Here is a 14,275-nt window from a genome sequence, read left to right as displayed (position 1 = left end):
GCCCACCCGGGGTCACCTCCCCGCCCCGCCCCGCCCCGCCCCGCCCGCCCCGGCGCTGCTGCCCGCGCGGCGCCTTTAAGGCCTGGCCTACGTGGCAGCAGCACCCGAGCGGCGGCGCGGCCCGGCCCGGCGCTCCCTCCTCCCCCTCCCGCCCTTCCCGCCGCCGTCTGTGAGAGCCAGGCCGGGCCCCGGGCGCGCAGCAGCCGGCAGCACCCGCCTCCCGCCGCCATGGGCCAGAACGATATCATGAACACCGCTGAGGACTTTGCGGACCAGGTGGGTGCCCGCCTTCCTCCTCATCCTCGTCCGCCCGGGCGGCCTTTGTGCGCCGGGCCGCTCTCCTCAGGCGCTGTGAGGGGACGCCTCGGCGGGCCCTGCGCTGGGGGGAGGTTAGGCCACCGCCCTGAGGGGGCCCAGTTGGGCCGCGCCTGGGCAGGCCGGGATGGCGGCGGCCTGTTGTGGGAGCCTGCCCCTCTGGCGGGGCTGGGGGGGGCCCGGCTGCCCCCTGCCCTTATGCGAGCTCTGTGGCTGCTCTGGGGCCGCCTCTACAGTCGAGCTCTCCCTGGGAGCGAATAAATGGAAGGAGAGCAGGAGAGGCTGCTCTCGTCTGCTTGCAAAGCTGCCTGGGCTGGGAAATAGGGCGTAAGGGGGTGCGGGAAACTGGGGTGGGGTGATAGTGACAGGAAAGCAAAAAAAAATCTAAACCCTGGCTGATATCCAGAACCCCAAACTGGAAGAGGTTTGCTAACACCATAGTGCTGCGCTTGGAATTGGGGCAAAAGGGAAGCAAACAAGTTGATGTTGTCCTGTAATTCTTTTTTACGTTTATTTCAGTGGAGGAGGCCCTAACAGATTTCTCTGTCAAATAGAAGTTTGTGATCTCTTATTATATGTGAGAGCAGGAATAATTTGAGTGTAAGTAGTTGATCTGCTGGTGATGGTGTTAGAAAGATCTTCACTGTCATGGTGATTCACCTAATTGAAAATATGAGGCAGCAAATAATCATATTTAGTGAGTTCTCTGGAGAATCTTTTTCTGCCCGCTTCTACAACTCCGATAGCTGAGGCAGTGTGAGTTGTGTGGTGCACGATAACACGTCACAGCTGAGGGGGCTGTGCTGCCTCCGTGTCTTCAACTGAGTTTCACTGGGAAAACCTGTTCTGCGCTTCCTCCCCACCCCCAGATGGAAGACTCTTTTTAGAGACAGAGCTTCTTACGGTGTGTGGAGTATTCAATTTAAGGGGTGTCTGGGTTATCTTCGTCATCCTCTGTTTACCTTCTCCTCTTTCTCCTTTTAGAGGAGAAACTAAACTATCACTATACTGTTGAAATTACTTGCCAAAATTTACTACACTTGTCCTGACCTTTTTATAACACCTCTCTATTTATTCCTCTATGACTTTTTTTAGATGTGTCTAACACCCCTTTTTTCATACTACTGAAAGCTCTTTTGTCCAGCTAAAATGTAGTTTGCTTCCTCCTGAAGTGAGTTTTAAATGGCCCAACTTTATTTGTGCTTCGCCACATTCTATTTAAAGATGAGCCTTTCCTTTAGCTGCAGAGTTTGGAGTGTTTGTATACACTTACCCATCAGATTGCAAAACGATTTTTATGGCTTTCCAAGTAACAAACTCCTTTGGTAATTCTGTTTCCAAGTAGATGCCTTGTAGCTCAATCGGGTACTTTCAGTGCTGTATGTGCTGCTAAAACTTGCTATCACGCCAGTGTAGGAGTGGAGAGATTTACTAAACAATAACCTTTGGTATATATTGCAAAGATAACACTTGACATTATGGAAACTGTGAGTTCATCTTGGATTGAAAAAATAATTGAACATTTGGACTGAAACTGTGTTAAAACTCCCCTTGCTGGAGGTGGAGGTAGTGAAGCTGGACAATGGCTGTTCTGGGAGCTGAATGCATTCTCACTGATAACCTTGTTTTCTCCACTCCCTGTACTAGTGCTCAAGACCTAATGAGCCTTAATTTCTGTAGCACAAAAGCCCTGTGGGAAAATGTTACAGCTACTTCTGTGGCTTATCAGTAAGCCCTGAATGTCTCATATAAAAGCAAGACTAATCTGTTCCTTAAATTCAAACAGTAAAGTTTAACTTTTCTCAAATACTGTAATTTCTCATTGAGTTAGCGAATTATGCTTTATATGCTGAGATGTTCAGTAGTAACAAGTGGTTCTTAATCCAGAGGTGAACTAGTGCACTGAGGGCATGGTTTTACAAGGCAGCTGAGCTTGCCTGACAGTTAGCTATCAGTGAAGGGGGCTGTCCTACTTCTCCCAAGGCTACGTTCTGCTTCCCCCTCACACTAGCACTTCTCTGCCACTGGACCAGAGAGCTGAACTGGCAGGAAAAAAATGGAGGTTATTTTTTCTGTTGGTTCAATTATCTCATTGTTTAGGTCAGGTGAGCACCAATGCTGGTGGTGGGATCACTTGAGAGCTAGCCATTAGTTTAGCTTGGGTATAACATGAGTTTGTAGTCTGCGGGTGCGCAGTATGGCTGGTGAGCTGTTCTGCTCTGAGCTGTTAGTGCTTTCCAAGGACTGCAGCGGAGGTGGCAGCTGCTGGGTGGGTGTTGGGGGGTGGTCCTGTTGATTTCAGAGAAGGCAACTTGTTTGATATTGGGGAGGGTGGGAAAAGCTATTAAGGGTTCTTAAAATCTAGGTGATACACAGTGCAAGGAAATCAGGATATTTGATCAGAAGGATGCCCAGCTACAGGCTTTATGGGTTGGTTTGGGTTTAAGCCCTATAACACCAGCCCAATGTTACTAATCAAATCACTTACATACACAGAAGTTTAGCCCTATTTTAGTGATTCTTGTTAAAATATTGCATGCTGAGCCCTTCATTGCAATCGTCATGTACTGCTGACTGGCATTATTGTACTGAAAATAGCTGTATCTGGGGCCTGTGCTGATCGTTTAGGGCTATAGAACTGGTTGTGTCCCCTCTGTAATCCCCATAAGAGGGAGCAGGTCTCAAGCAACTTTTCTGGTGTCTGTAATAATCTTTAGGAATGTGGGTGCCTGGTAGTTCTACTGTTCTGAAACAAATTATGGACAAAAATGCAAGGAGACTATTGAGTCATTGTGCTGCAGTGAAAGGATTCTAAGGGAGAACCAGACTCTGGGGGTTTTATTTAATTTTCCAACAGAGATGCTGATGCATGTTGTTCAGCTAATTCTAACATCTCTGTATCCTATTTTGCAGAAAACAGAAGGGAGAAGAAACAATTTTATTGTTAGTCTGAACTTTTTTGTGTTTTATATATTAAAAAAAACCACCTGAATTTGGAAACTCTCTCGGTAACATAGTCACATCAGTGCAATAATCCTTTATCATTATAAGCCAAATAGCCTGTTCTGGTTAGGCTGGGAAAGAATCTTGCCATGAAGAGAGAGAGCAAAATGCAATACATGAGTAATAAATCCCATTTTCAATATTTTATTAATAAATAGAGTTTGGAAAAAGGAATTGGTATAAGACACACTTTAGGAGTGAAAAGCATTGTCATGAGAAATTAAAAACCTGATTAAGACCACTGGTGATGCTCTAGTGGGTCAGAGCTCTTTTCTTGCCTTTTTGAAATAAGCGGGAAAGCCTCTGTTCCCAGTTTTCACAAATAACTTGTAGACACTGATTAGCCCTATGTGATGGATGTTACTGACCTCGTGGGTGGGAGCTTCTTGAGTGGATGTGTATGGGTTGGTGAAAGAAAGGAAGTGATTTTTGCCTCTGCCGGAGGATTGAGCATCGTTTGCCAGAAAGATCACTCGTGTCCCAGGCTGCTAGAGGTCTCTGTCCTCTCAGAACAAAGCAATCCCTTAAATGAATACAAGCTAGATATTTGGAATATGCCTTTATCAGAAGGTCTAGGCTAATAATGCTGTGCAGCCCCCAAGAGGGCTTTCTGCACGGATTAGCAGGCTGCTGTTCATCACCATGACCGTAACTTCCCTGATCTGAGAACACGTGTGTGCACACACAGGAAAGGCTTCTGTGTTTGATCAGGATATACCTAGGTGACAGCAAAAGTTCCCAAGTCCTGGCTGTGTAATGGTCTTAAAATACCTGTAACTATGCTGTAGTATGTACACTTTGAACAAAATGAACTGGATTTGTAACAAATTTGAGACTGTTGGAGGTGGGATGTAGTTTAGAAAGCATAGTAAGAGTCAAAACAGAATCACTTTGTTACCTTTTGTTGGGCAGGCCTCTTCATGGGTTTGAATATTTCAAGACACTGAAAAATGGGTTTTGAGCAGAGATTTGATTTAGGGATCTCTGGATGCTCTTGTGCATCTTTGCTTGTTAAATGAAGAGGAGCATTTAAATCTATTTTTGCCTTTCTAATCCTGTTAGAAGGGGAAGTGGCAACACAAAGCCCCTCTGGTGTATGCTAGTAAGTTGGCTGCCACCACAGAACCAGCTGTTCTTCTTTAAAATAGTTTTACTTTAGCATTTTGTTGTCTTCTCAAGATGTTTTGCCTCTTCCAAGGAGGCAGTATGCAGTAAGAACAGTTGATGCAAAGCCCATAGCAGAATGAGGCATCCAATTACTTGATGTCATGAGTTTAACACTGCCACCTTCATCAATCTCAACAGTTTTGTTTTGGCTTACATGTATTGTGCTTAGTGGAGCGTGCATTTCAAGTCCCAGGTCTTATTTGGATATGTTTATTAACTGCAGCTACCAAGTTTCCCATATGTGCTGCTTTTAGCTGTTAATCATAAAGGAAGTAGGAAGTGGTCTCAGGGTGCAGCATTTGGGCCACATGTTGTTAGTGATGTGTAGGGATGAAACCAGTGTCTGGTGCTGTTAGTTCAGTCCTGCTTCTAGAGGTCTCTGTTCCTTACGTTACTCTGTCCTTAGTTAAGTTATGTAGGTGATTTATACTTGAATCCTCTAATCTTAAAATCACTTGATGTCTGTTATGTTCTCTTCTTGTGGTTGTCATGTAACTGTTTTCTTCCTTTCTGTTTGGATCTCCATGGCCAGTTGTTCTTCTGGCTTGGATTTTTGTGCATATAGCTGTTTCTGAAGCTTTTTTTACCTTAGGCTTGCTGTGTACAGGGATTTCACCTGGTGTGTAGCTACGTAACTGCAGCTACATGAGTTATGGATGTCCAAAGATGATGTGTGCCATAAGGCAGCTGCAGTGCTAAGCAACCTTAGGCTTCAGTCTTTCTGACTTGTCTTCAGCTGATTGGGTGTGCACACTCATGTTTAATAGATTAACATTAAATTCTCTCTATATGCTGGGAGAACAGGTAAATGTTAAATGCCTTCTTGGCTGTTTCACCTGGACTGTTGGCAGTTGTTTCCCTTCGGGGAAGGGGACGGTGAGATCAGCTCACTTGACCCACTTTGAAACAACAAAGAGGAGGCCTGGAGGCATATATCCTCACTAATGTTTGATGCTTTTTTCAGCCTTTCCACAGCAGTGTTTTTTTTTTTTTTGCCTTTCCTATAGATGCCCAATGCTTGTCCTCTTTCATGTCTTTCTAGACCAAAGTTGCCTCTTCTGCATCTTGACATGGCAAGCATACCATACAAACGGCTTTTGTACTATTTTTCCATAACAACTTTATCCTTAGTATTCCTCAGTAAGTTTGCCCAAATGCACAGTGAAATCCAGGAGAGAAGCTGTAAAACCAAGATGTGTGTCTCATTCAGTGACAAAGATCACAAATTTTCTTCTGACTCATTCACCGAACTGTTGACATGGCTTAAAAAAGCCTGAAGTGGCAGCCCTGAGTCAGAGTACAGCTGCGCAAAAAAGACCCTTGATTAACTTGAATCTTGACCCTTAGACTGTGGATGTATGCAGTACAGCTAGTGTAGTTTGTTCTGATATTAACTGTTTAATTAACTATCAAGCATGTTTGCTGGACTTTTTTTCTTGTAATAATCTTCAGTTACACAGTAAGCAAGGCTTGTCATTTGCATAGGATTTGGAACAGCCTTTAGTATTGACTCATTACTGTGGCAAGAATGAACTTCCAGCAATGGCTTTAGTCTCCTTTCTCCACACTTCCATATATCCTGAAAGCATGCAGGGCTGCCAGAACTGTAAAATAAAGATTCTGCCCAGAAAGAAACCAATCAGCTGTATTGTCTAACCTGAAGTCAGTGTAAATACTGAATTATGAAAGAAAGGGTTGTGTGTCTTTTTTGTCCATTTTTTTAGAATATAGTTCAGTGCTGCCTGGAAGACACCTGTACGCATGTGGCTTCCCCCACCCCTTTTTCATGCTCAAAGTATTCTAATGTTGCATGAGCTGTATGAATCAATGTGCCTTACAACACATGGAACTTTGTGTGGGATAATGGGGTTTAGTTTAATGGCTCCCCATCCTATTTCTAGGGCAGGGATCTCTGCAGAGCCTGGTAGTTCTGTGTGAAGGCTTGTGGCATGGGCATTTACTTTCATAAGCGTCAACCTGCCCAAACTGCTCCTGTCTTCTGAAGGCAGAAACCTGCTGGATAATCTTGTAGCTAGTATTAGATTAAATTTACATTTGTTTCTTACTAAATTGCACTTGCTCAAACAGTAGCATACACCGACTCCAAACATGTCCTTCTAGTGATCTGGCAAAGCTGAACCTGTGTGTGAAATGAGCCAGCCCGCTGCTAGTTTGTGTTCAGGGTGACAATGCAAACCCTAGCAGAAGTCTCCATTAAGTAATAACCAGTGCTGTTTAGGAAACTGCGTGACAGTTCAGCACTTGTCATAATCTAGACGCAGTAGGTTTTCCTGTGCACCTCAAAGTCCTATAGAGCGTGCTAGTCTAGACCCTGTTCAGCAATTCCATATTTGTTCCTTTATAATCATTGTAGAGCGAATTAACCACTAAGTTTTCAGGATGAAGGGGTACGTGGGACCAGATACATCTCGCATTCCTAAGAACTAAGGCTCAGCATCTGCTGCACAATGATATAATTTCCTTTGAACTACTACACCGAGTTGTATATATCAATGCCTTTTTTCTTTCTGCAGAGGATGCTATTTTTAATGGAAGTAGAAACTGTCTATACTTGCATAGAGGATAGAGGGTGCAATTTCATGCAACAGCTACACTGATCTAACAGCTGCTGCTGCTACACAAGCACATGTGCTTTGCACTGTTGCTTTTCTGAGCTGTTAGAGGGAACTGGCTTGGCAGAAAGCTTATGAATGTTTTTTAAATTGTACAGAACTAGTCTTCTGTCAGCCTGACTCCCTGAATCAGTTTGTTACAGGGTGTTGAGTGCCTGAGCCTGTGGGTGGGAGCAGGATTGCCCTTTCAGCTTCTGGCTATCTGATAGTTGAGCTGTAACATGAAACCCTGAGGTAGATCAACTAAAACCAAGGTCAGCCCTCATCTAGAAAGAGCTCCATCAAAACACAGTTCGTAGTACGTAGAAAGGTGCTGCTGGATTCTGCTTTTTTCCAAGTCCTTGTCCAAAACGCTCTTTGGGTGGAGCATGACAACAGGTTTCCCTCACAGCTCCCAAGGATTCTCAAACTGGAGTGGAGGAATTCATTAAATTCAAGTCCCAAGTGTGTGTTTCTCTAGATGTGGGTGACCCTGTGTGCATGAGAACTGCTGACCTCAGAGTCTGCAGAGTGCATGGATGTGTTATGCCTTGAGTATTGCTTTGCCTTTCTTCCCTGCTAACGATGCTGTCTGCCCACGCAGTTCCTGAGGGTGACGAAGCAGTACCTCCCTCATGTGGCCCGCCTGTGCCTGATCAGCACCTTCCTGGAGGATGGCATCCGCATGTGGTTCCAGTGGAGTGAACAGAGGGATTACATTGATGGCACGTGGAACTGTGGCTATTTTCTGGCCTCCATCTTTGTGTTCATAAATCTCTTCGGACAGCTGAGTAAGTGGCTCTAAGGCTGTTAAGGTGGATGCCAGAGCACTCCAGTGTGTCTGCCACCCCGGCTCATGTAAGCATGGGATGCCTCACCGATTTCTTAATAGCCATTGACTGCTTAGAACTGATAGTACTACATGGGCTGAATGAAAAGAGCTTTTAATTCTGCTGCAGCCTTTCCTAGAAGTAGTCTTAGATAATTTCTTGCAACACACTCCCTCTGAGTCAGAGATGCCAAGAATCCATTAGGACAATCTGTTCTCAATTCTGTATGTGCATCTATAAACACATACCACGCCCCCTGAATTCTCTACATGAAATATTCATATATTCTTAAACAGGGCAGTGTTAAGATTTTCTCAGCCTGTTGTTTTTGAGTGTTAATCTCAATGGCAAAGCCTTATCCTGCAGTTGGTACCCTTGAGCTTGAGAGAGGTGCTTGTGTCAGACTTCCAAAGCCCAGGAATCAAAACAATCCCAGAAGCAGAGCTTCTCCATGTGCTAAGTAAACTTAGGGTATCAGAAATGGAGAGAAGTAAAAGTCTTCTCTGTTACGTTATGTCCCTCATCTTGATTGCTCTGCCAACTTTGTGTCTGGCGTTTTTTGCCCTCATATTTTTGCGTAGAGAGTCAGCTTAATGTAGTTAGCAGTCCTCATGTCAAAGTGGCAAAGGCTGTCATTGCTTTGTGACAGAAGACTTGACTTGAGGAAGAGTATGAAACAAAAGCTTTCAAGGAAAAGGAGTGTGGCATGTTTGCCCTAACAGTTATCATGGATATATTTTTTTTTTTTAAACGAGATGTTTCTTTTTTAACTTCTTTTAATGCTTTAACACTGATAGCTGCTGTACAGTGCTGTGTGTTGGGGACTGCATTCAGTGTGTCCTTACCCTTTGTAAAATAAAAGATACTCTGGAACTATAAAATATTTTAAAATGCACTAAAACTTCTTGGTTCTCAAAACTGATTTGTGCCAATGTGCCATTAAAATTTCCTGCCTGATGTTCTGTGGCACAGTTGAAAGAAATTGGAGTCTGCTCAGTTCAAAACAAGTTAGCATTCCTGCAGCATTTTTCCCTGTGCAAGCCAGAAGTGTAACTGTGTTCAATTTCCCCAACTCAGGCGGCTGTATCCTGGTGCTGAGTAGGAACTTTGTGCAATATGCCTGCTTTGGACTGTTTGGAATTATAGCATTACAGGTAGGAGGCTTAAGTCTTCAGCCCTTCTAAACCATATCTTTCAAATCTGCTTTCTTAGCCCCAGTACTACCAACATATTTAAATACAGCTCTCAACCCTGGAATTTTTCTCCACCCTGCCCTAGTGCCAGTCCTCAGTGGCATTGAACTATTTTGCTGCTTCTGTTCTTCTGATGTGCCCGATAGATCCCTGGCTGTAACTGCGATTAGTCAGCTGGAGATGTTGAGTCCATACTTGACCAATTTAGCAGCAGTAACTTGCAATTTACCTCTATGTCAGTAATGTGTCAAATGTGGAACTTGCAGTTGCTTTGGCCTTCAGCACACAGAGGATCCTGGCTAGTAGCATCCTTCCTGTTCAAAACTAATGAATTTTTGTGGGGGCTAAAGCACAAGTAAAATTCTGGCTTCTATTCCATTTTACACTGACTCATCAAACCGCATTGATGTAACCTACCTTGTTTCATTCAGTATAACATACTGCTGATGAACTTCTGCTATGGATAGTACAGGCTTGAGATTATAACATAAATTCAGAACTTCAGTGTAATTTATATGGTGTTTTAACCTGTTTTCTTCTTTGCCTAGACTATTGCATACAGCATTCTATGGGACCTGAAGTTCTTGATGAGGTATGTCTACCTCCTAAAGCTTTTATCGAAACAGAATGAAAACTGTTGTCTGTCACTGCCACTCTCTGACAGAGGAAATGATCTTTGTACATAGTATTTACGAGAATGATTTTATAAATGATGTGTTTACATTAAACAAGAAATGACAGCACTTAAATCCGTACAGTCTGTGTTAAACCATAGATAGCAGGCTCAGTGTTGTAGAAAGGAAAGGCTAATCCTAACCCACTAGGATCTAAGTGCTTCTGGTACTAACCTCCTTGCTGAGAGCTCACAAATGACTGTCTAGACTGGATCACTGAGCTGCTATTATTTCCTAAATGGCTAAAATAGCAACTGTGCTTATGCATGACTGAAGCCATTTTCCAAGAAAATTAAAGCACGTAGGTATTAGAATGGCTTCTGGGATTTTAAATCTGTTAACACACTTTCAAAGTAGAAGGCAGGGCTCCTAAACATGAGCTTTGTGTCAAATCCTGAGTGATGGCTGGCTGGTACCTTTTCACCCCTCTCTGCCGAGGGGAGGGCAGAGGGCAGCACAGGAACTGTGCTATGGGCTTACTACAACCCTGTAAATGTGTAACTTCCTTCAGCAGTACGGCTGTTCTGTTTTCTCAAAGCAACCTCTGAACTAATTTGGCATGTAAGGCTAAACCTGAGGTACAGAATAACTTCAACATGACTAAACTCATGCTGTAACAGATGTTAAGCAACTGTGCCTGTGCTGTGGGTGCCAGGCTTCTCTGGCAGGCTGTAGGTGGCCACACCTTGTGTAAATTGTTGTTGTGTGCAATGCCACAGTTCCAGCTGTGAAGTCTAATACAGACACGTGTCGTGAGGTGCAGATTATGTCACTCCTCACTAGCATGTGGATTCTTACTGAGTTGAAATTGTCAGATAAGATTTTAAATATCTAGAGATCAGTGCAAACTAATAAACTGCTTTTTTTCCCCCCCTTTTCTGTCTTTCTGTAGGAACCTTGCCCTTGGGGGAGGCTTGCTGCTGCTTTTGGCCGAGTCGCGCTCAGAGGGGAAGAGCATGTTTGCTGGTGTCCCTACCATGCGGGAAAGCTCTCCTAAGCAGTACATGCAGCTGGGGGGCCGTGTGCTGCTCGTCCTCATGTTCATGACACTACTGCATTTTGATATGAACTTCTTTTCTGTAAGTATCTGAGTGCAAAAGTGTGAGTTAAGGAACCAGAATATAGTACAAACGCCAGACTGGCTACAGGACCTACTCAAGGTTTATCATTTAAGTCTCTTTTTAGTAGAATTAATATTTTTAAAAGTTACTAAATCACCTATGCCATGACAACCTGCTCTGCTGAACTTACCCATGCTGTTCTGATGTTTATGTCTGCATGTCTATTTTAAGACCCCTATGTAAGCTTGTGGGTTTTTTTCCTTGCAGATTCTGCAGAACATTGTGGGCACAGCCCTGATTATCTTGGTGGCAATTGGCTTCAAGACTAAGCTGGCTGCCTTGACTCTAGTCATCTGGCTGTTTGGCATCAACATCTACTTCAATGCCTTCTGGACCGTCCCAGCCTACAAGCCCATGCACGACTTCCTCAAATACGATTTCTTCCAGACCATGTCTGTAATTGGAGGGCTCCTCCTCGTGGTTGCACTGGGCCCTGGCGGAGTCTCCATGGATGAGAAGAAAAAAGAGTGGTAACAGGAATAGCAACACTTCTTGGGACATCATGTATTAAGTCCAGAACTGATTCTCTATGGATTCAACAAAAACTGCCAGCATTTTACACATACATGCCCCCTTCCTATTAAAGGCACAGATGTTTTGAAATTGATTTACAGTGGCACCAGTAATGTAATAGATAAAATCCTGTTTCTTCACAGAATGTTGCCTAGGCTTATTCTAACTTACTAGATTTGGAACTAACCCAAGGAACCTGCATTTTGCTGATGCTTCAGTGAGGTGCAGTAGAACAGTTGCTGTTTTTAATGTCAGCAATGTTTTAAAATTTGAAGTACTGTGAGCAGATACAGCTGTATCATTCAGTGTGCTGTCAGGTTCTAGTTATAACTAAAAAAGTGGATCCCCTTTCTCACCCTCATCAAAACTGTCTTGTGCATAAGGAGTTCCATTGCTGGTTATAGCATTGCTTATCAAGGTGGAAAGCAGCATCAAAAGAAAAAATTGCTGTTGGTTTGCTGCTCTGAGGCCTGTAATTCCATTATGTTTAACAAGAGGGGAAGGCCTTTCCTGCCCCCTAAAGAAAACCCTGTAAGTAGTTGTACCCTCTTCTAGGTCAGAAAAGGGAGAGGGTTTTCTAACATGTCCCAGTTCTCTCTTGAGGGGAACAAGGGAGAATCCTGTATTGCTAAGAAGGAATCCTGTATGGCTAATCAGCTTTCAAGAAGGAAGAGGGGGGAGATACTCCTGAAGAAGCAGAACATTAGATTCTGTTAAAATTCTGTGCCAAAAGAACTCTATTCAATATTCTTTTCCCCAAAGTTGCCCCTCCTAAATTCCCAAGAAGGGACTCAAGTTTGCTGCAGCCTCCATAATAAAAGCTCCTTTCTGCTATTAACCAGCTTCCACCCATATGCGCCCTAAATTCATATCCAAAATGAAGTTATTGGTGAACGTGTCTTCAGAATTACAGAAGCTCCCCGTTCGCCTGCACTCAGTACGTGCAAGATGAGAGCAGTCAATCTTCTAATCTGTAGTCTTTGCTTCTTAGATTCACTTCTAGTCAGTCTCTCAGCTGTGAAAGTCCCAGTGACTGAACAGTGAAAGAGCCAGGGTGCTGAACTTGGGAGTACAGCCCTCTGCCATCTCGGACTGCACCAGAGGTGTTGGGGGGGGGGTGGGAACATGGAAGTCAGCTGTGTGCTGCCATAGCCCCAGTTCTCAACTCTGTGCAGTTACAGCTGGAGAACGCAAGTGCGAAGCCTGTGCAGCGAATCAGGCAGCTGGGGAAGTAACTTGCATGTTCGGAGAGGAACTCCAGCGTAATGGTGAGGAGAGAGGAAGGCCCTGTTTTCACCTCTCAGTGCCACAGCCTCTGTGCCATGAACATGCTTAGTGCTGCTCAGAGGTGTTTTGTCCTCTGCTAGTCAACTAGGTGTACCTGTTTCACTAGATCATGAAAGAATTTTAGAAAGCATGAGCCCTACCAACTTGCTAATGCTCCGTTGATTCCTTGTCTCCCTTGAGAAAGCTGCTCAACTGTTCAAGGAGCGATTCAGCTGAACACCTCCAGCAGGAGCTATTTACCAGGGTCTCCGGGTAAGGACACCAACCTGGACAGTGCAGCTTAAAGGTTGCATTTTAGGAGAGAAAACTAGGCTGAAAGAACTGATGACAAACAGAAGAGCACTGCTGAATGTTTAGCCAGTGATTTCATCATCTTAAGGGGAAAATAGCCTATGTAATAGCAAGATGTGCTGCTGCCGCTGAAGGAAAGGGATTTGTATGTGGGGTAGATGGGAGGGGAAGCCAGCATTCAAGTTCAGGTCATGTAGAAGGCTCTTTTTAAATAGGTTCTGTGAGAGAAGTTTTCACCTCAAGTGTTCACTGTGCCTGTCTCCTCATTGCAAAAGAAACTGGTCCATTCAGTTACGGAGAGGCAGCACAGGATGCTTTGCTCAGTTTCACTGCGGGTCCCGGAATGGTTTTAGACCAAGGCAGCCATCCTCAGATATCTTAACTGCTGTTAATGCTCTTAGTATTTATAAATAGGACGATAGAAACAACTCCTGTAAGTAGCCCTGAAGTTGCCTTCCTCAACTTCGTGTCTGAACTAAGGAGCTGGATGAAGGACTAGAGTGAAGTATTGGCCAGTTTCCTGTGTGAAAATCAAGTCCCCTTTCCACTGAAAGGCCCCAGAAGAGGAAAAGATACTGTCTATTGCAGCAGAAATATTTCGGTACTGAAGGGGCACAGTTAGGTGGGAGGGCATTATAAGACATTTCTTGGCAGCGCAATGTGCAGACTTACTAACTGTGAGTCCTGATGCAGAAGATTCTGGTTTCCTACGTACACTGCTGTATTCATGCATCTCCCAAAAATGCAGTGACCTCTCCCCGTGGCTGAGAAGCTCTCACAAGCAGGATGTCAGCTATCAATTGGCTCTGCAAAGTGTTCCGGAATTCATTCTGAATATATTTTTGCTTTCTATGTGGAAAAAGAAATAAGTATAAATTCTCATTTTATGCTGTATTTTGTACCTTAGTTGTGTTTGAAAATGTTTTGATTTTTTTGGAAACAATCAAAATAAAACAATGGCATCTTTGTATCCACTTGGCGTGTGTGACTAGTGACGCTCCACAGAGAGACGACCTGGAAACACGCAGTAGGGGCCTGGCGTGCTTTCTCTCCTGCCTACTGGAAATCATCTTTCCTTCAAGAGTTCTGAGCACCAGGCTGCTTGTACTTGACCGCAGCAGTGATCCTTCCTGTGGCAGAGGGGTGGCTTGAGGCTGTTAGAATACAACTTAATTACTGAATTTCTCCCCATTATTCCCCTCCCCAGCTGGAACAGGCAGACACTTCAGCCAGTCCTGGGCACCCTCTAGAATTGTTAGACAACAGGCT

General features: G+C 44.2%; 1 protein-coding gene across 1 annotated transcript; it reads left to right on the top strand.

Moving 5' to 3' along the window:
• The first annotated feature begins 90 nt into the window (after window positions 1–90).
• SURF4 (surfeit 4) lies at window positions 91–13,976 on the top strand. The gene is made up of 6 exons (XM_075112694.1): window positions 91–276; window positions 7,702–7,888; window positions 9,005–9,081; window positions 9,669–9,712; window positions 10,687–10,873; window positions 11,123–13,976. Exons 1-6 carry the CDS (start codon window positions 229–231, stop codon window positions 11,387–11,389), a joined length of 810 nt encoding a protein of 269 aa, XP_074968795.1. The 5' UTR covers window positions 91–228; the 3' UTR covers window positions 11,390–13,976.
• The last annotated feature ends 299 nt before the right edge of the window (window positions 13,977–14,275 follow it).

Source organism: Phalacrocorax aristotelis, chromosome 17 (genome assembly GCF_949628215.1).
Source record: "Phalacrocorax aristotelis chromosome 17, bGulAri2.1, whole genome shotgun sequence".
NCBI lineage: Eukaryota > Metazoa > Chordata > Aves > Suliformes > Phalacrocoracidae > Phalacrocorax > Phalacrocorax aristotelis.
This window is presented reverse-complemented; position numbering and strand designations above follow the sequence as displayed.